Below are 27356 nucleotides of genomic sequence, written 5' to 3' on the forward strand. Positions count from 1 at the left end.
CTTTATCTAGGCATGCTTAAATAATGTCGGAATGGGAGAAAAATGCGTAGGTCTCCCGATTCAAATTTTTAAACTGTCAAATCTGCACATTTATGAGACAATTTAGCGATAAATCTGGGGTGCAGGGTCTGAAGAAATATTTGGCTAGATACCGGATTCTGTTCCTTACAAGCAAAGCACAAAAACAACTTTACGACCCTACTTCTTTTCTCATCTTAAAAATTTTACTGTAACCGGAAAACGCGATACTGTAACTCGTTCCGTACGGTGACAATGCTAACTGGCGAATTTCTGAAGTGTGTCATAAGGATGTGCGGAAATGTGTTAATATAAAACACTGATATTTCATGTGTTGATAAAATACTGATTAGATTCTATATGGTTTTGAAAAAAAAAACTGTTTCTATGTAACTTTTCACGGAAATGGGCTGTACAATGATTGCGTAAAAAATCAATAAAATGTCGGCTGTAGAAATCGAAAGGCATTTTGTCACGTGACTTATGCCCATGCTACCGAAAACTACCCATCACAATATCACGGCGTTGAGACGCCGTGAAATAATTATCGCACAACACTGGCGAAAGTTAATGTGAAGACAACAATACACAAATGTTTCCTAAAAGTGGAGGCTTTTCTTTCCCTTCTGCATTTTATACAAAAATATTCTCAAACTATAAACCTGTGTTTTACTTGGTATATTTACAACGAATATCTATTATGCCACCAGCTAGAAAGATATTGATACCCGATGGTGCAGCATTGTTCAATAATTTATTTCTGAATGACAAACTTTTTGTTTCAAATATCTATCATATCCTACATACAAATTATTTATCGTCAGCTGACTGGACAAATAGAAATCCACCAAGTAGAAAAATGCGCCGTACGTTATCATTGATATTTTATACGCCATACGTTATCATTTCCGGAAAATGCCCCGATATTAATATTTACACCAGTAAATCTAGCCAAAATGGGCATGAATGATTACTTAACAACATATTACAAATTTTTAAAGTCAGTGGTTTCAGTTAATATACATATATGTAAAGAAACAGCGAATTTGAGTGAAGAAGCCGTACGTTACCACGATCAAACCGGTGGAAAATTCTCTCGCTTCGAATCTGGTGACGCGCATTTCAGAAGAAGTACGGGACGAAACACCATGAAATAAATTTCTGTGTGCCAGGAAAATTGTGTAGAAGGTTGTTGTATGTACCTTTACACAAGAACATAACGAATTTCAGAGAAAAAAGGGAAAAACCTACTTTTTGGCTGCGTCCGCCATCTTGTTTGTTTGGGTAACGAACGGCGTGATTCCTCCCCTTGATATAAGTAAATGAAATACTATCCTCATGCACGAAGCTCGGCACTACATGTAGTATGTAGAGGCTTCTATGGAATAAACACCATATGGAATATTTCTCTTTCAAGAAGAAACTTTCACTGTATTATTCAGGAAAGTAGTCTATTTCATGAACTTTTTTTTTTCGAATGCTAGCCTGGATGGCGATTCCTATATTACTTTTAAAAATACTAAGACCTTTTAAATATTTTTTACAAAATTGCCTTTCTTGATAGACATGACCCTGATCTTTGGACTGTTGAATTGGATCTCAAGCATGACACGTCCCAGTACATGTTCTTGCGCAATTGACATTGACATAAGCAATAAACAAACAATTTTTTGAAGATTAAGTAATAAAATAAAGTATATCATTTCCCAATCCGTTATAGGCCGTATATTTATGCTTAACTATTTCAAAATTCATCTCTAAATGACAGAATACTAAAATGCACATCTTTATTCAAGCACTTTCAAGTCTAACTTGAGGAGTTGAGCTTCATACCTGAGTCTTTCTTATGACATTGTACATATCAATGTGCCACACATTAATGCAATTTATTTCAAAATCTATCCAAAAATGACAGATATGGACGGGATTAAAAACGGACAAACGGACTGACAGGGACAAGCTCTTACTGGAAGATTTGTGAAGATGTCTGTTATCTTCTTGTTTGTTTCTTACTCCAAAAGCAGCCTTTTGCTTCCAATAATCAATGATTCATCCTATAGGTCAGGGGGTATACGGCATTAATCTAAAAGCCAAAGTGTGATCGCAAATACCCCTAACCGACACAAGAGGACGCTCGGACAGATAGACAGACGGACAGATATTTTAGCAGGTCCCCCCTCAGGACGATAGTTTTAAAAAACATCGCAATAATTTAAAGAACATGCATTGTATTCTTAGAAGTGTAAAAAACATCTAAATGACAAAAGTGAACGCAAATATGACTCTCATTTACGTTGTATTAGGCAGAGACATAGATAATATTATCTATGTCTCTGTATTAGAGTATAAATTATGACTTTTTTGCACCATTAAGTTTGTAGTTTTAATGCATGTTTTTCAAAGTCTTCGCGTGGAAGTCTTAATTAGTATCACTGCACTTCTAATAAAAGAAAACATGCCTAGTAAAATGCCTTCTTGTGCTTGTTTACTTTAATTATAATACAGTGTATAAAACATAGGAAATTGTCCGCCATTTTGAAATCCAAGATGGCTGCCGCAATAAATTTTATTGTTTTTGCATCTATTCTTCTCGTCCACAATTCAATAGACTAAAATTAGCAAAGCCTTAAATTAAAATGCCACAAAATGTGTATATATCTCGCCCATGGGAGAATTAAAGTAAAATTAAAAAATTCAGTGGCGGCCATTTTGAAACTGATTTTTTAAAGGTCAAGGACTAAAAATACAGCCTTGGTAGAGCAAAAAATGAATTCAGCGTACTCAAAATAGGTATGTAAGCCCAACTACCTGCTTGTACTAAAAAATGCCGTTAGGATGAACATTTTCCCAAAATCAAACCAGTCTAATAAGGCTTTATTTATATATTTATCATGGCATAAACAGTAATATCCTTTGTACATGATAATTATTCAGGGCAATTACAGAGCCATAACTCTGTGTTAAATAGTAAAATATGGAAATGCCAATGAGATGTTTATTTCCTTTTTGTATCCATGGTTGCAATAAAGTTTTGTTGAAATCAATACAGCAGTTGCAAAGAAATAGCAATATTGCTCTATATGCATATTACATAACTAATCAAGGGCCATAACTCTGTAATGAAGGGTCTGGTCTGAACAACTTCAACAATATGCACATCTCCTCTTGGTATTAATGGTTTCCATAAAGTTTAATTGAATTCCGGCCAGTAATTGTAGAGAAGTAGTGCCGAAAAAATTATTGCTCTATATGCATACTGCATAACTAATCAAGGGCCATAACTAAGAGTTAAAGTGTCTGACCGGAACAAGGCGATGATATGCGCATCTCCTCTTGGTATTAAAGGTTCCCATAAAGTTTGCTCTATATGCATACTGCGGAAACAATTATTGCTCTATAATTTTATGCATACTGCATAACTAATCAAGGGCCATAACTCTGAGTTAAAGTGTCTGACCAGAACAAGGGGACGATATGAGCATCTCCTCTTGGTATTGAAGGTTCCCAAAAAGTTTCCTTGAATTTCAGCCAGTAGTTGCAGAGAAGTCGCGCGGAAAAGATTTTTGCTCCATATGCATACTGCATAACTAATCAAGGTCCAAAATCTGAGTTAAAGGGTCTGACCGGAACAAGCTGACAATATGCGCAACTCTTGATATTGATGATTCCCATAAAGTTTTTGTGAATTCCAACCAGTAGTTGCAGAGAAGTAGCACGGAAACCATTATTGTTCTATATGAATACTGCATAACTAATCAAGGGCCATAACTCTTGAGTTCAAGTGTCTGACAGGAACAAGGCAACAATATGCGCATCTCCTCATGGTATTGAAGGTTTCCATAAAGCTTCCTTGAATTCCAGCCAGTAGTTGCAAAGAAGTAGCACGGAAGCAATTATTGCTCTATATGCATACTGCATAACTAATCAAGGGCCATAACTCTGAGTTTAAGTGTCTGACCAGAATAAGCCAACAATATGCGCATCTCCTCTTGGTATTGAAGGTTCCCATAAAGTTTCATTGAATTCCAGTCAGTAGTTGCAGAGAAGTAGCACGGAAAAGAATATTGTTCTATATGCATTCTGCATAACTAATCAAGGACCATAACTCTGAGTTAAATTGTCTGACCGGAACAAGGCGGCGATATGCCCATCTCCTCTTCGTATTGAAGGTTCCCATAAAGTTTGCTCTATATGTATACTGCATAACTAATCAAGGGCCATAACTCTGAGTTAGAGGGTCTGACTGGAACAAGGCGACGATATGCCCATCTCCTGTTGATATTGATAATTCCAATAAAGTTTCATTGAATTCCAGCCAGTAGTTGCAGAGAACTAGTGCGGAAACGAAATTCGGACAGACTGATGGACTGAAGGCCGTACGGACAACACCAAAACAATATCCCCCTCACGATTCCATTGGCGGGGGATAACTATACTGTTATATATCAATACACTTTTTAAATGCTCATTGAAAGTGTACCGAGTATAATGGGTTAGTAAGAACAAAGAAAAGTTCTGAACCCTGCGATAATAAAACGGAATGCAATTATACACAAATTCAATGGGGTGAGGAGTATATAACACAATAATAGTTAAGATTTTTTTTCTCTCTTTTATTGAACATTCAATTTATATAAATAAGTGGAATATAATTTTCATTATCACAGACTTAGCATACACAGAAAGAAAAAAATACAACAGGGATTTCTTTGACACTTCATGGAATTCTGCATTAAAATAGAAGTAAAATGTATAAAAAAAAACAATATCTGTACAATAATTATTCATATTGACAATTTAACCAAACCTTAATATTTTTGATCTTGACAGTCAATGTCATTTAAAGCACAAGGTCAAAGTTTTGTCCAAAAGGTTGTTTTGTCTAAGTATGAAGATAATCCATTGCAAGGTCATACATGAGACAAGGTCAATTTGAGTTTGTTATACATGAAAGTCCTGACCTAAAATATGCTGTATCTAAATATGAAGTTAATCCATTGAAAAATAACAAAGTTAGTATAGCAAAAAATAATATTCTTTTGACCTCGATGGACAAGGTCAATTAAAGATCAATGTTTTTTAGTCACAAGTCTTTTGTTCCAGTTTAAATCAAATCCATACATAAATAACAAAATTATGACAATTTAACCAAAATTCAATAATTTGACCTCGACGGTCAAGGTTATTTTAAAGCTCAAGGTCAATGTAACTCGAAGGTCTTGTCCACAAGGTTGTTTTGTCCAAGTATTTAGATAATCCATTCAATAATCACCAAATTACAGTCAATTATAGCAAAAAAACAGTGAAAATTCAGTGGTCAATTCGAGTTTGGTATACATAAAGGTCTTGTCCTAAAGAATGTTGTGTCTTAATATAAAGTCAATCCATTCATTAATAACAGAGCTATAGCCAGTTACAGCAAAAACAAGAGGGCCATGATGGCCCTTTTATCGCTCACCAGATGACCCATATTCGAACTTTACCTAGAAATCATAAAAACAACCTTTTCAGGACATTTGGATCAAAACAGTAGCTTCTAGAGTGTTAACGAGGTTTTTTTAAAATATATTTGGGCCGTGTTACCTAGTTTTTGACCCCAGGCAACACAATTTTTAACTTAACCTAGATTGTCAAAACAACCTTTCTGACCCATTTCCAGGATATTTGGATTAAAACAGTAGCTAGATTGTTTTATATATTTGGGCTGTGTGTTCTAGTTTTTGACCCTAGGCAACCAATATTCAAACTTAACCTAGAAATCGTCGAAATAACCTTTCTGACAGATTTCCAGGATATTAACACCAAAACAGTAGCCTTTAAAGTGTTAACAAGTTTTTACCACATTCCTATATGGGTGGCCTTGTTTTTGACCCCATGTGACCCATATTTAAAATTGATCTAGAAATCATCACAACATCATAAAACAAGAACTGTCGGAGGACAGTAACGCTCGACTATTCGAAAAGTTGTCACAAGTGTGTTTCATTGAGTATAATAATGCTTAGCTATATGAATACATAAAATTGTCCGAAAAGGTACAAGGGCTTGTTATTAAGATGTTTTATCGAGTCAATCCATTTATTAATAACAAAGCTATAGCCAGTTATACCTTTATTATTATGAATGCATAAAATTGTTCAAAAAAAGGGCACAAACCCTTCAGTAGTTATGGAGATATTTGCTTAACCAAGAATTTCTAAGTAGAAAAAGGGGCATAATTATGCAAAAAAGCAAATCAGAGTTATTGGACTTAAGCCAATCATGTTAGATAATCACAGAGAACAAGTGTGTGAAGTTTCAAGTCATTCCCTTCAGTAGTTATGGAGATACCAGCTTGCACGCAAAAACTTAACCGAGAATTTTTAAGTCGAAAAGGGGCATAATTATGCAAAAAAGCAAATCAGAGTTATGGGACTTATTCCAATTATGTAAGATAATCACAGAGAACAAGCGTGTGAAGTTTCAATCCATTCCCTTCAGTAGTTATGGAGACACCAGCTAGCACGCAAAAACTTAACCAAGAATTTCTAAGTCGAAAAAGGGGCATAATTATGTATAAAAGCACATCAGAGTTATTGAACTTGTGCCAATCATGTTAGATAATCACAGAGAACAAGTGTGTGAAGTTTCAAGCCATTCCCTTCAGTGGTTATGGAGATACCAGCTAGCACGCAAAAACTTAACCAAGAATTTCTAAGTGGAAAAAGGGGCATAATTATGCAAAAAAGCAAATCAGAGTTATGGGACTTGTGCAAATCATGTTAGATAATCACAGAGAACAAGTGTGTGAAGTTTCAATCCATTCCCTTCAGTAGTTATGGAGATACCAGCTTGCACACAAAAACTTAACCAAGAATTTCTAAGTCGTAAAAAGGGGCATAATTATTCAAAAAAGCAAATCAGAGTTATGGGACTTGTGCCAATCATGTTAGATAATCACAGAGAACAAGTGTGTGAAGTTTCAATCCATTCCCTTCAGTAGTTATGGAGATACCAGCTTGCACGCAAAAACTTAACCACAGGGAGCTAAAAATGAAAATCATGTTGTGTCCATTTATTTACTTTGTGTGATTTCGTCCATTCAAAATTGCACTTAATCAAAAACAAGTTGTGTCCCTTTAATTGGTTGAACTTCATTAGGCAATCAACAAAGCAGCTGCATCATTTCAGTCATGAAGTATATATTATTTGTAAAATGTTATAATGCTGACAGAAATATCACAGTAGGATAGTTAATTCATAACAGAGTAACATTAAATACACATGTACAACAATACTGCTCTATCAATTAATAATGTTTTAATAAATATTACTTTATACAATTGTGGTGTGTAAAAAGTGAGAAAAACAACTTTGGCTACATATATTGTGCATCACTGATAAACTTCTATGCTCTATGCAGAACATCTGGGGAAATAAGCACTAGGGAAGCTCTTAAATAAAATATAATTAGGTTCTGATGCCACTGTCATTTGCCCAGTCAAATACAAGAGCAAAATGGAAAAGATGGAAAGTCCTAAATCATTTTTTCAATGACTTTTCTTAGAATATTTAAAGTGCATCATGATAGTCTTTCATACCATCTAATGCCCTAGAATTATAGACCAGCAGCTGTAGCTCATTGTGGTAGATAGAATTCAAGGACAGACCGGTAATTGGTGGAGTAGGCTTCAACAGTAAGAGATAGTAGTCTCCATGGCTCATTAAGCGTAATAATTCGACTTAGACCTGGTCAATGTAATTCAAATCATGTTTGTAATTTAAATACAGATTTTCATAAAAATAAACATTTTAAACCAATAACAATTCCTGTTGTAATTTTTTGTTAAAGCAATATGTCAAATAGAAATATTACTGACATTTATATTAAGACCACCATCTATACACAAGAAAATATTTCTAAATATCATACAAAAACAAACTTTCCCATGGACTAGACGATCTCATATACTTTAAAAAATATGCATATACAGCTATTACCAACAAACAAAGACTGCCTTCAAACACATACCTGTCAATATTATTTCATTAAGGTCTGTTGCTAGTGCAAGGATAATTTTAAGTACTCACAATTCTGACCAGTGTTAAACACTATGTTATTTTATTGCTATATTGTATACCTTGTGGTAGATGCTTCAGGTGCACATCTATAGTAAAATATGACAATGTAGAGACAAGTAAAAATCAATCTTGAGCCAATGTTTTTGATCTCAATTACTAAAACCTACAGGTGCAGAATTAACACGTGATATTTTACCCCCTTTAGCTTTGGCAGTCCACAACACTCTTTTCTTCTTTTCCAACATTTCCTCCTCTCGCTTTTGTCTCTCTTTATAGTGTTTCTCAGTCTCTGTTATATAATCTCGTTCCTGATTGTGTGTGCGAAGCTCAAACTTTACATGTGATCTCATTGGATCATTGAAGTGACTTACTTTACCTAATCCCATTTCACTTGCTGATTCCAAATGCTCGTCTGTTCTGTGCTGACGCTTTTCTTTCAGTAATGTAGCCAGTTTCTCTTTCATATCTGCAGGGTACATCAACATAGGAACAATGTTAGCTTCATAACCAGTAGTTGAAATGTTTTGTTGTTTACGTCTTGGAGGATGTACTCCAGGCATTGATGCAGCAATATGAGATGGTAATGTAGACGCGGTATCAGGTCGAACTCTTAGAGCAGGGGCAGTGATTGGTCGTCCTAACTTGGACTCGTCTCCCTTTTCTGGAACATAAGGCTCCTTCCTGGTGACTGAAGCAGATATAGGACGGATAACTCTACCTTTAGGTAAAGTTGTACGAATACGTTTCGGATGTACACTTACTTTTGGTGATGTTTTCAAAGGTTTCACCTGACATTTTGTAGCATATATTTCTTTGTCTGTTGCTGCAGGAATAGAGTCTTTTGACTTTGCAGATTTAATAGATCTATGGTCTGAAATTTCAGACAAACTGTCATTATCTTCTTTGTCTTGGAATTGTGACAAGTCAATTTGTTCCACAGGAATTCGGGTTCTCGGATCTAACTTGCTAGGTGAGGAAGATGGTCTATTCTTCCTTAGGCGCGTGTCCAATTTTCTATCTAGTATATTTTGTTCAGTATTAGCACTAGTTTCTGATGGTTGCATAGAATTTTGAATAGCATTGACAGTTAGATAAATAAAATCTGGAGGCACAATGCTTTCATTTTTCATTCTCATCTGCGACCGTAATAGTGATTTTGTTTCTGAAAGAGAAATGTCCTTAGTATTTGGCACTATAGGTTGTTCAAATGCCCAAGAAATTCTACGCTGGAGCCTGATTGGTTCCCGCCATTCTTGCTCCTCCCACTCTTGCTCAGCTACATCATCCATAATTGTAACTGAGTAACCCGATTGGGCAGACTTTGATGTTTGTGGACGGGGTTTTGAAGAGCCAGGTAAAGGAGGTTTAGACTGAGTAGATAAAGTAGTAGCTCTTTTAATTGACAATGCTTTTCGATCGATGCAGGTGGCACTTTTAGAAGCCCTGCTTTGTGAGTACACGCTTTCTATAGGCACTTGTTGTATAGCTCTTGCACTTCCAAGACTTTTGGCAGATAAGGTTTTAGCACTGTGTGGAAGTTGATGAGCTCTAAATGACAACTGTGGTATAGGTGGTTTAGTGGACTCTTTGACCTCTTCTTTATTCAGTATTTTAGTATTAGCAGCCCCTGCTTTCTTCATTCTCTGTGCTCTATAGAAAAGAAAATAGAAACGATAATAATCTATTTGTACATTAATATTTCATGTCATGACTTTGTTAAAACATGAACTTTAATTGTTAACCTGTTGAACTTGTGTAATGGTTCTGCCTTGCTTTGAATTTGAACAGTCCATTTGAAATTTAAAGGATTTCAGTATCAAATTGGAAAGACTGAGCTATCAACAGCACACTGCCTGGTCTGATCATGCTGGCCTCGCTCTATACCAGTGGCAAAGGCTAATCACTTTCAGTTCCAGCAGATAAACAGTTAAAGTGAGATAAATAACTTTCTTCTTTAAAACTCACAAATTTTATTTTGCAGAACCCATTACCTGATGTAGGGATATGGTTGTTGCCTAACAGGAGCATCTGAGTAAGAAGAATACTGGACCAATGGTGGTACTTTGTCTTCATTTAAGTTGTAGTTCCATTCTACTTCCTCGAAATTCAATACTAACAAATTTATGGCAGTGTTGATTGTAATTCTGTAAGTTAAAAGGTAAAATGTTTATACCATTTTTACATTCTGTCAAGGTCATCTCATCATATATATATATAAAACAATAAAACAGTAACTGAAATATCTAACAAAGAATTACAAGACAAAAGTTAGTAGTTATCGAATCAATATTCATTAACACCTGTTTTACTAATAACTATTTTGTTATCTCAAAATAAACAACCTTATGAAAATAAGAAAAATATATAGAGAATATTTAAGTTTTATCTATAAATACAGTATTTATTTTCATCCAGTGGTATATAAATAAATATTTCATGAGTGGCGTTAGCCATGAGTGAAATAAGGTAATTTTCATATCACAAGATGAAAATATCGTCGAGTGACACATTTTTGCTGCCCTATTTCGACGCCATTTTTATTTTGCCTCATAATTGATATAAGCAGCCGCTTACGTCATTACTGTACTACACTATAGCAAAAGGGGATTCCTCTCTTTAGCAAGGTAAAACTATGTAATAAGTAAGGCACCGAAAGGTAAGGTTTAGCATGTTATACTTTATTCAAGAGATTTTTGTATGTTTTCACTAATGCAATTTGGCTCGTTACTTTAGTCCTATTTTCTTAGCAAAAATGGGCTGGAAAATACCTCCTGGTCTGCTGACCTCACTTCCTTGTTCTAAGGTCACGTGGCAGTAATATTATCCAATAATGTTGTGTTGGGCGCATTTTTTCACCCTAAAGCAACCTGTACGTGTTGTAGATTTTTTTACTGTTATTAATCGATGAATGAATGTTAATTGGAAATTAATTGGATATGTTTATCTTATTTGGATGGACTGAATTGTCATATTTTAATTAGTTGCTCCACTAAGTGTATTATTTTGTTTTTGCAGGTTCGACAAAGAAAGTAAAGGTGCTGTTTTCCAACCTCTATTTTTTTTAGCAGACTAGGGCAACCATCCAAACCACTTTAAAAATACAACACTAGCATTTACCATATATAATTATGCTTTATTTATGAGAGAAATAAAGAATAGATAAACCATTTTTCACTTGTTGATACATTGCAGGTCTTTGCTCTTTATATTAGAGAACGACGTCAGTAAAATTATTATGGTGTACAGTCTCCTGTAGTGTGTAATTAAATTAGCCAATCAATGGCGTCATTTTAGGGCACTCTCAATAACAAGAGGGCCATGATGGCCCTGACGTCGCTCACCTGTATATAGCCCCCCACCCCCCCCCCCACCCGGGGCCAATCTTTACCCAAGGGCTTTTATTTGTTTATTTAAACAGACATGGTAGACACCCATAAGAAGATGTTTCATGCAAAACATCTAAGTTCTAGCTCATTGGGTTTTTTAAAAGAAGATTTTTTAAGTTTTTACTATACACATATAGTTAAAAACAATGACACCCCTCGGGCAGGGCCAGTTTTGACCCCCAGGCTTTTATTTGAACAAACTTTGTAGATATTTACTTAAAGATGTTTCATGCTTAATATCTAAACTCTAGCTATTTGGGTTTTTTCAAAGAAGATTTTTAAGTTTTTGCTATACACATATAAGGAAAATCAATGACCCCCGGGGCGGGGCCAGTTTTGACCCCAGGGCTTTTATTTGAACATACTTGGTAGACACCCATTAGAACATGTCTCATGCTAAATATCTTAGCTCTAGCTCTTTGGGTTCTTTAAAAGAAGATTTTTTAAGTTTTTACTATATGCATATAGGGAAAATCAATGACCCCCTGGGGCAGGGCCAATTTTGACCCCAGGGCTTTTATTTGAACAAACTTGGTAGACATTCACTAGAAAGATGTTTCATGCCAAATATCTAAGCTCTAGCTCTTACGGTTCTTTAAAAAGAAGATTTTTTAAGTTTTTACTATATGCATATAGGGAAAATCAATGACCCCCCGGGGGGGCGGGGCCAATTTTGACCCCCTAGGGCTTTTATTTGAACAAACTTGGTAGACACTCACTAGAAGATGTTTCATGCCAAATATCTAAAAGATTTTTAAGCTCTAGCTCTTTGGGCTTTATTTCTTTAAAAGAAGATTTTTTAAGTTTTTACTTTAAAAAGATTTAAGTTTTTACTATATGCATATAGGGAAAATCAATGACCCCCGGGGCGGGGCCAATTTTGACCCCAGGGCTTTTATTTGAACAAACTTGGTAGACATTCACTAGAAGATGTTTCATGCCAAATATCTAAGCTCTAGCTCTGACAAACAGTTCTTTTAAAAGAAGATTTTTTTAAGTTTTTACTATATGCATATAGGGAAAATCAATGACCCCCCGGGGCGGGGCCAATTTTGACCCCAGGGCTTTTTATTTGAACAAACTTGGTAGACACTCACTAGAAGATGTTTCATGCCAAATATCTAAGCTCTAGCTCTTACGGTTCTTTAAAAGAAGATTTTTTAAGTTTTTACTATATGCATATAGGGAAAATCAATGACCCCCCGGGGCGGGGCCAATTTTGACCTCAGGGCTTTTATTTGAACAAACTTGGTAGACACACTCACTAGAAGATGTTTCATGCCAAATATCTTAGCTCTAGCTCTTACGGTTCTTTAAACGAAGATTTTTTTAGGTTTTTAAACTATATGCATATAGGGAAAATCAATGACCCCTGGGGCGGGGCCAATTTTGACCCCAGGGCTTTTATTTGAACAAACTTGGTAGACACTCACTAGAAGATGTTTCATGCCAAATATCTTAGCTCTAGCTCTTACGGTTCTTTAAAAGAAGATTTTTTAAGTTTTTACTATATGCATATAGGGAAAATCAATGACCCCCTGGGGCGGGGCCAATTTTGACCCCAGGGCTTTTATTTGAACAAACTTGGTAGACACTCATTAGAAGATGTTTCATGCCAAATATCTAAGCTCTAGCTCTTAGGGTTGTTTAAAAGAAGATATTTAAAGATTTTTCTTTCGGTTGCCATGGCAACCAGAGTTCTGCATGGAATTAAATTCTTTGAACAATTTTTAAAGGTGACCACCAAAGGAACATTCCTGTGAAGTTTGGATGAAATTGGCTCAGTGGTTTATGAGGAGATGTCATTTAAAGCAAAAGTTTATGGACGGACGGACGACGGACGGACGCCGGACGAAAAGCGATCACAAAAGCTCACCCTGTCACTTTGTGACAGGTGAGCTAAAAATGGCCGCTACTGGATGAAGTGAAAGGAGGACTGTTTGTGAAAAGAAATAGCTGGAAAAACAGCTTAAATTTGCCCATTTAATAAAGGTTAGAGACTTTTTAATATTAGTTAAAACATTTTATACAATACAATCACATGGTTTTTATAGGCGCTTAAGGGTGTCGAAACTGGTCACTCGAGGATACATCCTGCATTTATGGAAAAAACTTGAATTTTCTGTTTCTTATAATGCTTTCTCTTTTTTGACCTTACAATTCTTAAGACTTCTCATTTAATTTTGTGTATTGGCAAGATACCAGTGAAAAAAAAGAAAATATGTTTCACTGCAGTGAAGAATAAATTTAACAGTGAAAATACGAAAAATGAAAATACACATTTTATTTCATCAATATTTCTTGATATTTCATAAATAAGTATATTCATTACAAACATGACGCAATTATGATTTTGTCATGACTACATATGTTACCTATTGTCAATGGCAATTATATCTAGAATGGGATCACTTCGGCTATTTCCCCTCATGATTCTACAACATTGTCCAGTTATAATATTCCAGATCCTGATACGTCCGTCAGCTGAGCCAGTGATACAACGTAGATACATAAACTCCAGGCACAACACCTCCCTGTAAAAGTTAAATATTGTAAAATTAGTTATCTAGATGCTATGCAATACATACAAGAACCGGTTGAACCGGGTGATGCTCCCCGAGAAGGTTTTGGACACAGGAAAGTATAAAAAAAATGAACAAAGGGCAAAAACTCCAAAATTAGGCAAGGCAGAGTTATGTTTTTTTTGCACTGCACTTCTATTCAATGAGATCTATCTATCTATAAAGTTTCCTGATGATATCTCTTATAGTTTCAGAGTTATGTCCCGGGTAAAATTCAAAGTGTAACAAGATCGCATTTGAGAAAAATGCTATGCCACCGCATTAATACAACACTAAATAGTAGTGTAGGAACAGATTTTTTTTGTTTCTATGCAATTGAAGATTGTCATAATGCATAGATTCCTGATCTATCTAATTCTTATTATCATATTAGTGGTTAAATCTATTGTTAATCCAATAAAAGATCAGAGTAGGAATATATCAATGGTAAAGGTCATATTTCACACAGCCTAAATTTCATGACTACATCAAAGGACAAAACAGTAAGACACTTTGTCAAAATCTAGGTCAGCTGATATCAAAGTTCACTTTACATCTTAATCTGTGCACATGGTTCAAATTTCATAGCTGTACATCAAAGGACAAGAAAGTAGGTCACATCATCAAAATCTAGGTCACCTGATATCAAAGTTCAATTTTACAACTAAAACTGTGCACTTGGTCAAAATTTCATTACTGTACATCAAAGGACAAGAAAGTAGGTCACTGTCCTTTTGGGCAAGGCAAAATTTTGACCAGGGCAAGGGTTTAATTCAAAACAATCTTGATACAGGTCCACCAAACAACATTTCAAGTCAAATATCTAAGCTGTAGCTTTCTCCCATTCAGAAAACATTTGTTTTATTTTCTGTTTTACCATGTGTACATAATGAAAATCACTGCCCCCGGGCAGGACCAATTTTGACACCAGGGAAAAAATTTGAACAAATTTGGTAGAGGACCTTTAGATGATATTATATAGCAAACATCAAAGGTCTATGCCTTGTACCTTCAGACAATATTTTTTATTTTTTTACCATATGTACATAATGAAAATCAATGACCCCCAGGGCGGAACCAGTTTTGACCCCAGGGCTATAATTTGAACAATCTTGGTAGAGGTTCATTTCGCAAAGTCTCATGCCATATATTTAACCTCTAGCCTTTGTTAATTCAGGAGAAGATTTTTCAAGTTTTTACTTTATAAGGAAAACTATCGCCTCTGGGGCAGGGCAATTTTAACACTAGGGGCATAATTAAAACAACATTAGTAGAGGACCCATAGATGATATTTTATACCAAATATGAAAGCTCTAAGCCTTGTACCTTCAGACAAGAAGATTTTTTAATTTTTTACTATATGTACATAGTGAAAATCAATGCCCCCTGGGTGTGGGCCAATTTTGACCCCAGGGCTATAATTTGTACAATCTTGCTAGAGGTTCACTACACAATGTTTCATGCAAACTATCTTAACTCTAGCCTTTGTAAATTAAGAGGAGATGATTTTTTAAGTTTTTACTATATACATATAAGGAATTTGAACAACTTTAGATGATATCATTTAACAAATATTAAAGCTCTAAGCCTTGAACCTTCAGACAATAAGATTTTTTGATTTTTTTCTATATGTATATATTGAATATCAATGACCCCAGGGCAATTTGGACCCCAGGGCTATAATTTGAACAATCTTGCTAGAGGTTATTTATACAATGTTGAAACATTGTGTAAATAACCAGGGTCATTGGTTTTCCTTATACAGTAAACTCCGCTTATAACGAACTCATTGGGACATTCAAAATCTGTTCCTTATATCCGGAGTTCCTTGTAAGCATATAGCGAATTAGTTCCTTGTATCAGAAGTTTTTATAGCGAACAGTTTTACATATAACGAACTAATTGTTTACCGACGTCTTCCATTTAGAAGAGCATTTGATTAAGAGAAATAACTCTTGGGTTTGTCACTGTTTTCTCCCTTATATTGATTCAATAAAGAAAAAAAGGAATAATTGCAATGTTGTTTATTTTAATATAATTTTTATGTATAAATATATCTATAAGATAATTATATGATATGTATCATATATGCAATATTGTTATTTATTAACAATACAGTATCATGCACAAAAATAATCACTTTGCTTTGACGAAGTCGATAATTTTAGTTTGGGAATGTTTACAACTCTTCATGTTAAATTCAATATCCAATAAACTTTTAAAAACTGTTTCTTCAACATGTGCATTAGACTCAAAGTATGACCTAATCTTGTGCAAACAATCAATAGCTTCATTTTTTTGACACAACCGGCAGATCATCTAAATAGATTTCGTCTTCAGAAGATTGACTGTCATTAATTGTCATTATTTGTTCCTAATATATCCGCTACATTTGGCCAAGTTTTAATATGTGCCTATGAAAACGAAAGTAGAAAATGCGTGATTTGTTTACGGATAGCCGATATTTTGAAGTTCGTTATAAAAGTGTAATTTTCTGTTCTTTTTATGGCATTGGGACTAAAAAATTAGTTCCTTATAAGCGACAATTCCTTATAACCGTGTTCGCTGTAACCGTAATTTTTTACATTAAATAAAGAAGGGTGATATTCGGGCCAAAATATTTTGTTCCTTATAACCGGAAGTTCGCTATAACCGTGTTCGCTATATGTAAAGTTTACTGTATGTATATAGTAAAAACTTATAGTAAAAACTTTAAAACAAGAACCGGTTGAACCGGGTGATGCTCCCCGAGAAGGTTCTGGACACAGGAAAGTATTAAAAAATGAACAAAGGGCAAAAACTCCAAAATTAGGCAAAACAGAGTTATGTTTTTTTGCACTGCACTTCTATTCAATGAGATCTATCTATCTATAAAGTTTCCTGATGATATCAGAATTATGTCCCGCGTAAAAGTCAAAGTGTAAAAATGAACAAAAGGCAATAACTCAAAAATTAGACCAGGCTTTGTTTAGGTTCTTTAAGCATTGCAATTCTATCCAATTATATCTAGCTACCTACAAAGTTTCATGTTGATATCTCTTATAGTTTTAAAGTATTGTCCAGGACAAAAGTCAAAAAGTAAAAATAAACAAAGGGCAATTACTTCAAAATAAGGCAAGGCAGAGTTATGTTTTTTTTGCACTGCACTTCTATTCAATGAGATCTATCTATCTATAAAGTTTCCTGATGATATCTCTTATAGTTTCAGAGTTATGTCCCGGGTAAAATTCAAAGTGTAACAAGATCGCATTTGAGAAAAATGCTATGCCACCGCATTAATACAACACTAAATAGTAGTGTAGGAACAGATTTTTTTTGTTTCTATGCAATTGAAGATTGTCATAATGCATAGATTCCTGATCTATCTAATTCTTATTATCAGATTAGTGGTTAAATCTATTGTTAATCCAATAAAAGATCAGAGTAGGAATATATCAATGCACTTGAGTCTAGTGAATTTGGTGGTAAAGGTCATATTTCACACAGCCTAAATTTCATGACTACATCAAAGGAAACAAGAGGGCCATGATGGCCCTGAGGTCGCTCACCTGTATATAGCCCCCCCCCCCCCCCCCCCGGGCCAATTTTTACCCCAGGGCTTTTATTTGTTTATTTGAACAGACTTGGTAGACACCCATAAGAAGATGTTTCATGCTAAACATCTAAGTTCTAGCTCATTGGGTTTTTTAAAAGAAGATTTTTTAAGTTTTTACTATACACATATAGTTAAAAACAATGACGCCCCTAGGGCAGGGCCAATTTTGACCCCCGGGCTTTTATTTGAACAAACTTTGTAGATATTTACTTAAAAATGTTTCATGTATAATATCTAAACTCAAGCTATTTAGGATTTTTCAAAGAAGATTTTTAAGTTTTTGCTATACACATATAAGGAAAATCAATGACCCCCGGGGCGGGGCCAGTTTTGACCCCAGGGCTTTTATTTGAACATACTTGGTAGACACCCATTAGAACATGTTTCATGCTAAATATCTTAGCTCTAGCTCTTTGAGTTCTTTAAAAGAAGATTTTTTAAGTTTTTACTATATGCATATAGGGAAAATCAATGACCCCCTGGGGCGGGGCCAATTTTGACCCCAGGGCTTTTATTTGAACAAACTTGGTAGACACTCATTAGAAGATGTTTCATGCTAAATATCTTAGCTCTAGCTCTTTGGGTTCTTTAAAAGAAGATTTTTTAAGTTTTTACTATATGCATATAGGGAAAATCTATGACCCCCTGTGACGGGGCCAATTTTGACCCCAGGGCTTTTATTTGAACAAACTTGGTAGACATTCACTAGATGATGTTTCATGCCAAATATCTAAGCTCTAGCTCTTACGGTTCTTTAAAAGAAGATTTTTTAAGTTTTTACTATATGCATATAGGGAAAATCTATGACCCCCTGGGGCAGGGCCAATTTTGACCTCAGGGCTTTTATTTGAACAAACTTGGTAGACACTCATTAGAAGATGTTTCATGCTAAATATCTTAGCTCTAGCTCTTTGGGTTCTTTAAAAGAAGATTTTTTAAGTTTTTACTATATGCATATAGGGAAAATCAATGACCCCCTGGGGCGGGGCCAATTTTGACCCCAGGGCTTTTATTTGAACAAACTTGGTAGACATTCACTAGAAGATGTTTCATGCCAAATATCTAAGCTCTAGCTTTTACAGTTCTTTAAAAGAAGATTTTTTAAGTTTTTACTAATTATGCATATAGGGAAAATCAATGACCCCCTGGGGCGGGGCCAATTTTGACCCCAGGGCTTTTATTTGAACAAACTTGGTAGACACTCACTAGAAGATGTTTCATGCCAAATATCTTAGCTCTAGCTCTTTGGGTTCTTTAAAAGAAGATTTTTTAAGTTTTTACTATATGCATATAGGGAAAATCAATGACCCCCCTGGGGCGGGGCCAATTTTGACCCTAGGGCTTTTATTTGAACAAACTTGGTAGACACTCATTAGAAGATGTTTCATGCCAAATATCTAAGCTCTAGCTCTTACGGTTCTTTAAAAGAAGATATTTAAAGATTTTTCTTTCGGTTGCCATGGCAACCAGAGTTCTGCATGAAATGGAATTCTTTGAACAATCTTGATAGAGCTTCATACAAAGAGTATTCCTGCCAAGTTTCATTAACATTGGCCTTGCGGTATCATAGAAGATGTCCTTAGAATATTTAAAATGTGGACGGACGACTGACGACGGACGCCATTTGGTTGGCCATCCTAAAAGCTCACCTGCACTTTGTGCAAGGTGAGCTAAAAACAGTAAGACACTTTGTCAAAATCTAGGTCAGCTGATATCAAAGTTCACTTTACATCTTAATCTGTGCACATGGTTCAAATTTCATAGCTGTACATCAAAGGACAAGAAAGTAGGTCACATCATCAAAATCTAGGTCACCTGATATCAAAGTTCAATTTTACAACTAAAACTGTGCACTTGGTCAAAATTTCATTGCTGTACATCAAAGGACAAGAAAGTAGTTCACTGTCCTTTTGGGCAAGGCAAAATTTTGACCAGGGCAAGCGTTTAATTCAAAACAATCTTGCTACAGGTCCACCAAACAACATTTCAAGTCAAATATCTAAGCTGTAGATTTCTCCCATTCAGAAAACATTTGTTTTATTTTCTGTTTTACTATGTGTACATAATGAAAAGCACTGCCCCCGGGCAGGACCAATTTTGACACCAGGGAAAAAATTTGAACAAATTTGGTAGAGGACCTATAGATGATATTATATAGCAAACATCAAAGGTCTATGCCTTGTACCTTCAGACAATATTTTTTATTTTTTTACCATATGTACATAATGAAAATCAATGACCCCCCCAGGGCGGAACCAGTTTTGACTCCAGGGCTATAATTTGAACAATCTTGGTAGAGGTTCATTTCGCAAAGTCTCATGCCATATATTTAACCTCTAGCCTTTGTCAATTCAGGAGAAGATTTTTCAAGTTTTTACTTTATAAGGAAAACTATCGCCTCTGGGGCAGGGCAATTTTAACACTAGGGGCATAATTAAAACAACATTAGTAGAGGACCCATAGATGATATTTTATACCAAATATCAAAGCTCTAAGCCTTGTACCTTCAGACAAGAAGATTTTTTAATTTTTTACTATATGTACATAGTGAAAATCAATGACCCCTGGGTGTGGGCCAATTTTGACCCCAGGGCTATAATTTGTACAATCTTGCTAGAGGTTCACTACACATTTATGTTTCATGCAAAATATCTTAACTCTAGCCTTTGTAAATTTAGAGGAGATGATTTTTTAAGTTTTTACTATATACATACATGTATAAGGAATTTGAACAACTTTAGATGATATCATTTAACAAATATTAAAGCTCTAAGCCTTGAACCTTTAGACAATAAGATTTTTTTCTATATGTATATATTGAATATCAATGACCCCGGGGCAGGGGCAATTTGGACCCCAGGGCTATAATTTGAACAATCTTGCTAGAGGTTATTTACACAATGTTTCATGCAAAATATCTAACCTCTAGCATTTGTCAATTGCTAGAAGAATTTTTTTTAAAGTTTTTACTTTAAGTTTTTACTAAATACATATAAGGAAAACCAATGACCCTGGGACGGGGCCGATTTTGACCCCAGGGCTATGATTTGAACAATCTTGGTAGGGGTCTACTAGACAATGCCTTACGCAAAATATCTAAGCTCTAGGCCTTTTGGGTCTTTACAAGAAGGTTTTTTAAGTTTTTACTATATGTACATATAGTGAAAATCAATGACCCCCGGGGCAGGGCCGATTTTGACCCCCAGGGCTATGATTTGTACAATCTTGGTAAGGGTCTACCAGACAATGCCTTATGCAAAATATCTAAGCCTTAGGCTATTTGGGTCTTTACAAGAAGATTTTTTAAATTTATTCTTATAAAATTTTCCTTTTGGTTGCCATGGCAACCAGATTTCTGCATGGAATGAAATTCTTTGAACAACTTTGGAAGCCCTTCACCTAAGGATCAATCCTGCAAAGTTTAGTTGAAATTGGACTAGTGATTTTTCACAAGAAGATTTTTAAATTCACTATTTAATCTATAGAACACACACACACGCATGCACGCACGCACAAACAAACAAACAGGTGAATCGCTATATGCCACCGCATTGCAGATGCTGCAGTGGCATAAAAATGAACAAAGGGCAATAACTCCAAAGTTAGACAAGGCTTTGTTTAGGTTCTTTAAGCATTGCAGTTCTATCCAATGATATCTAGCTACCTACACAGTTTCATGTTGATATATCTAATAGTTTTAGAGTTATGTCCCGGACAAAAGTCAAAAAGTAAAAATAAACAAAGGGCAATAACTTCAAAATAAGGCAAGGCAGAGTAATGATTCTTTAGCACTGCACTTCTACCCAATGAGACCTATCTATCTACAAAGTTTCATGTTGATATCTCTTATAATTTTAGAGTTATGTCCCGGACAAAGTTCAAAGTGTCAAAATGAACAAAGGACAATAACTCCAAAAGAAGGCAAGACAGTGTTACAGTCTTGTGTTCTGCAAACCTACTCAATGAGATCTACCTACCTACACAGTTTCATGTTGATACCTCTTATACTTTAAGAGTTATGTCCCGGACAAAGTTCAAAGTGTAAAATAAACAAAGGGGGATAATTCAAAAATTAGGCAAGGCAGAGTTACGGTTCTTGTGCACTGCACACCTACTCAATGAGATCTATCTACCTACAAAGTTTCATGTTGATACCTCTTATACTTTTAGAGTTATGTCCCGGACAAAGTTCAAAGTGTAAAATAAACAAAGGGGAATAATTCAAAAATTAGGCAAGGCAGAGTTACTGTTCTTGTGCACTGCACACCTTCTCAATGAGATCTATCTACCTACAAAGTTTCATGTTGATACCTCTTATAGTTTTAAAGCTATGTCCCTGACAAAGTTCAAAGTGTAAAATAAACAAAGGGGGATAATTAAAAAATTAGGGAAGGCAGAGTTATAGTTTTTGTGCACTGCACACCTACTCATTGAGATCTATCTACCTACAAAGTTTCATGTTGATAACTCTTATACTTTTAGAGTTATGTCCCGGACAAAGTTCAAAGTGTAAAATAAACAAAGGGGGATAATTCAAAAATTAGGCAAAGCAGAGTTACGGTTCTTGTGCACTGCAAACCTACTCAATGAGATCTATATACCTACAAAGTTTCATGTTGATACCTCTTATACTTTAAGAGTTATGTCCCGGACAAAGTTCAAAGTGTAAAATAAACAAAGGGGGATAATTCAAAAATTAGGCAAGGCAGAGTTACGGTTCTTGTGCACTGCACACCTACTCAATGAGATCTATCTACCTACAAAGTTTCATGTTGATACCTCTTATACTTTTAGAGTTATGTCCCGGACAAAGTTCAAAGTGTAAAATAAACAAAGGGGAATAATTCAAAAATTAGGCAAGGCAGAGTTACGGTTCTTGTGCACTGCACACCTTCTCAATGAGATCTATCTACCTACAAAGTTTCATGTTGATACCTCTTGTTGTTCAAAGTTGTGTCCCGGACAAGAAATGGACGGACGGACAAGGCGGCGACTATATGCTTCCCCGAATTTTTCGGGGAGCATAACAAAACATTGTACGTAAGCTATCAGAATGCAAAGAATTGAAAATGAACAAAATGCAAATAATACAATCAAACATTTGTTAAGTGACCGTGCAAGGGAAACACCAAAAATGGTTGCCTAACCCTTTACCTCATATATACGCGAAACAACAAACTTCCAACCCCCCACCCCTTTTAAGGCCTGAAATAGTGAAAAAATGTCCTGTTTGGGCCCCAAAATGTTTTCGTTTGAGAAACGTTGATAAAACAAGAGGGCCATGATGGCCCTAGATCGCTCACCTGAATTATCAAACTCATCCAAACAATTACCTAGACAAGCATTCTGACCAAGTCTCATGACAGGTGAGTCAAAAATGTGACCACTACAGTGTTAACAAGGATTATCCATATTTGAGCAGTGCGACCTAGTTTTTTACCCAGGTGATACATATTCAAACTTGACCTAGAAATCATCAAAACAAACTTTCAGACCAATTTCCAGGATACTTGGATCAAAACAGTAGCAACTAGAGTGTTAACAAGATTTTTCTATTTTTAGCTTCGGTGACCTAGTTTCACATGTGATTTCGAACTCATCCAAGCAATTACCTAGACAAGCATCCTGACCAAGTTTGATGATAATTGAGTCGAAAATGTGACCACTAGAATGTTAACAAGGTTTTTCCATATTTGGGCGGTGTGACCTAGTTTTTCATCCAAGATGACCCATGTTCGATCTTGACTTAGAAATCATCAAAACAAACTTTCAGACCAATTAACAGAATATTTGGATCACAACAGTAGCCACTAGAGTGTTAACAAGATTTTTCTATTTTTAGCTCCTGTGACCTAGTTTTTCATCCGAGATGTCCCATGTTCGATTTATTCCCAGCAATGACCTAGACAAGTTTCCTGACCAAGTTTGATGACAATTGAGTCAAAATTGTGACCACTAGAGTGTTAACAAGGTTTTTCTATTTTTAGCTCCTGTGACCTAGTTTTTCATCCGAGATGACCCATGTTCGAACTCATCCGAGCTATCACCTAGACAAGCATCTTGATCAAGTTTGATGATGATTGATGCAAAAATGTGACCGCTAAAGTGTTAACAAGGTTTTTCTATTTTTAGCTCTGGTGACCTACTTTTTCATCCGAGATGACCCATTTTCGAACTCATCCAAGCTATCAACTAGATAAGCATCCTGACCAAGTTTGATGATGATTGATGCAAAAATGTGACCACTAGAGTGTTCACAAGGTTTTTCTATTTATAGCTCCGGTGACCTAGTTTTTCATCCGAGATGACCCATAATTGAACTCATCCGAGCTATTATCTAAACAAGCATCCTGACAAAGTTTGATGATGATTGGGTCAAAAATGTGACCACTAGAGTGTTCACAAGGTTTTTCTATTTTTAGCTCCTGTGACCTAGTTTTTCATCAGAGATGACCCATGTTCGAACTCATCCAAGCAATTGACTAGACAAGCATTCTGACCAAGTTTGATGATGATTGGTTCAAAAATGTGACCACTAGAGTGTTCACAAGGTTTTTCTATTTATAGCTCCTGTGACCTACTTTTTCATCCGAGATGACCCATGTTCGAACTCATCCAAGCTATCACCTAGACAAACATCCTGACCAAGTTTGATGATGATTGGGTCAAAAATGTGACCTCTAGAGTGTTCACAAGGTTTTTCTATTTTTAGCTCTTGTGACCTAGTTTTTCATCCGAGATGACCCATGTTCGAACTCATCCGAGCTTTCAACTAGATAAGCATCCTGACCAAGTTTGATAATGATTGAGGCAAAGCAATTGTGGACGGCCGGACGGACGACGGACATTCACCGATCCTAAAAGCTCACCCTGAGCAAGCTCAGGTGAGCTAAAAAGTGATCAGGGGGTTGCCAGAAGGGTGTCGAAAAAGACCTAAATAACAAGAAAAAAAGCCCAGAACAACAAAACTCCAGTAAGATAACATAGAAGATTAAAAATTCTTTATATCAACAAAAACTGTGCAGAAAATTGAAAATTACTTTGCCACATTTTCGAGAGGAATTTTATTTCTCGAACATGGCCCTAAATAGTTAACATTATTAAAATTGACCCTGGAAACAACATGTTACAATACCTGACCAATTTCTCAAAAGATAAACAACTAATTAGTTAGATTAACGATATTTTGAATTAACTATAAATCTTCAAAACTCATTATAATTTTAGATTGAAAGAACCAGGAGCTAAATACCACACCAGATTTTAAGACTTATAACATTTGTTACAAAATTATACAAACTGGAAACAACTACAGAAATAAATTTCACCCAACATCTTCATATTTACTCACAAAAAATTAAGAATACTGAAACCAACTATAATTTCTCTTCAGTATCTATAATCAACCTTAGATTTAGAAGTTAATACTACATTTATCCAAAACAATTATTTAAGGTGAATATAAACACTCCACTGTGCCCTAAAATGGTCATTGACATAGACATGATCTGTGGTTAACCATTATATTTGAAAGATTTTAAATGGACAATAACTTATATGTCTAGTAACATAGGTCACATTTTGTAGCCGATTTTTTAACACTTCAGTAATCATGTATCATTGAAATATATCCTGTTGAAGGTCATGAAAGACCGAAACGGGTAGATCCTAGAATAAACCAGTTACAAACCATCCTGATGTGTTTGACGTGTGTTCTCTCCTTCTCTTGATTTACTTGTTGTATTAAATGCTAATCAAGTTCAAGGTCAATTCAATGCAGTCTAAATATCAATAACAGCTGACTAATTAGCGGTCGCTGGTTGCATTGGGCAAAAGTTGTTAATACATTAAAGATAAAGAGAGAAGATGATTAGGGGGAATTTACAGTGATCACATAAGACAAAATTCGCTTAAGGACGTTTTCGGGAGTTTTCATATAGACATATAGGCAAAATTAAAACTGTTCAATAGAATTTCTTTAAACTTGGCATGCTGTTAGAATATGATAACAGAAACATTCTAAACGGAAAAAAAATTGGGGTCACCGTTCTCATTTTCGAGTTATCTGCCCCTTGAATTTAGAGTGGATAGTTCTTTTTTACTTCTTCTTTTAACCTGTGCATTTTTTATTAAAAAATGGTGGATATTTTAAGAATTTAAAGTAGCTTTATTTTATTGAAAAAAAAAACAATAACAGAAACTGTTTAAGGAATTGCATGTTATTATGTATTGTCCTCAACAATAAAAAGAACAAGCAATTATCATAGTATTGCAAGCAATCCATAAGTCCCCTACCGGTTAGAACCCCAGCAACATTCTGATGGGCCATTGGCCATTCAATTTTACCAAGTGAATGAATGACATGAATGAACTTAAATCTTTTGAGTTCTAAGTTTGTCTATATCACAGTAATGTGTTAAGTTTCCCTGCCTAGTAAGGAAATTATGTTTATACAACCTTGTCATATTATTACAATGTGGGATTTTAAAGTAAATCCTATAAGGAATGAAGAAGTTGGAGTGAAAAATACCAATTTCTCGAAAAAAATCTAAGTTCAAGGGGGACATAATTCTGGAAATAGTCTTGCTAGAGTATTTAACCTTCTCAAAAATGTTAAGTGATAATAAGAAACATATATATGAAGTTTGAAGTAGATACATTAGGAAATAAAGAAGTTATTTAAAAAAGACAACATTTTTTTCATAAAAATTGTAAGTTCAAGGGAGGTAATACTGATAATTTTTGTGCTAGAGTTGTAAACCTTGTCACATATGATGTGGTTGATGAACAGAAACTTATATCTAAAGTTTGAAGTAAACACCATAAGAAATAAAGAACTTATAGTGAAAAAGCTGAAAAATTTGAATCAGAAATCTTGAAATTCAGGCTAGTTGTTGCCATAGCAACCAGATTTTTCAACATAGGAAGAAAAGAAAAAGATGTGCATAATCTCCAGACTGCCATCTACCCATATTTGAAGTTTCAAAAAAATATTTTCAGTACTTTTTGAGTTATCACTGCATCCAGTTTATGTGTTAAATTTGCCATATTTTCAGATTAGTTGTTGCCATAGCAACCAGAATTTTCAACATAGGAAGAAAAGACAAAGATGTGCATAATTTCCAGACTGCCATCTACCCATATTTGAAGTTTCATAAAAATATTTTCAGTACTTTTTGAGTTATCACTGGATCCAGTTTATGTGTTAAATTTGCCATATTTTCAGACTATTTGTTGCCATAGCAACCAGAATTTTCAACATAGGAATAAAAGAAAAAAAAAAGATGTGCATAATCTCCATACTGCCATCTATCCAAATATCAAGTTTCATAAAAATATTTTCAGTACTTTTTGCGTTATCGCGGGATCCAGATTTGTGGACGGACGGACTGACAGACAGACGGACGGAGGGTAAACCTAAAGTCCCCTCCGGTTAAACCGGTAGGGGACTAAAAACATAATCCATAAGTAAAAACGAGATTTCATTAAAGTATGTGAAATGACCTCAATAAGTAGAAAATTCTGATTCAGGGGCAGATAACTCAAAAACGAGAATGGTGACCCCAAATTTTTGTTCACTTAAAATGTTTCTGTTATCATATTCTAACAACATGCCAAGTTTAAAGAAATTCTATTGAACAGTTTTCATTTTGCCTATATGTCTATATGATAAAATCCCGAAAACATCCTTAATACATCTGATCGCTTAATACACTATATATACATAGAAGAAAT

The 27356-nt window shown here is 35.1% G+C and overlaps 1 protein-coding gene across 5 annotated transcripts in view; it reads right to left on the reverse strand.

Annotated features, from left to right (window-relative positions):
- Positions 1–4610: 4610 nt before the first annotated feature.
- LOC132716676 (F-box and WD repeat domain containing protein 10B-like) overlaps positions 4611–27356 on the reverse strand; it is a 135082-nt gene continuing 112336 nt past the window's right edge. For all 5 annotated transcript variants that reach the window (XM_060699996.1, XM_060699997.1, XM_060699994.1 and 2 more), the window contains 3 exons: positions 13841–13999; positions 10071–10223; positions 4611–9729 (listed from right to left, as the gene is read on the reverse strand). In XM_060699996.1, the coding sequence (XP_060555979.1) occupies positions 8229–9729; positions 10071–10223; positions 13841–13999 (1813 nt within the window). In that variant the 3' untranslated portion in view covers positions 4611–8228. The remainder of the gene's footprint in view (positions 9730–10070; positions 10224–13840; positions 14000–27356) is intronic.

The sequence above is a fragment of the Ruditapes philippinarum genome, unplaced genomic scaffold, assembly GCF_026571515.1.
Source record: "Ruditapes philippinarum isolate M1 unplaced genomic scaffold, ASM2657151v2 ctg946_1_1_1_1, whole genome shotgun sequence".
NCBI lineage: Eukaryota > Metazoa > Mollusca > Bivalvia > Venerida > Veneridae > Ruditapes > Ruditapes philippinarum.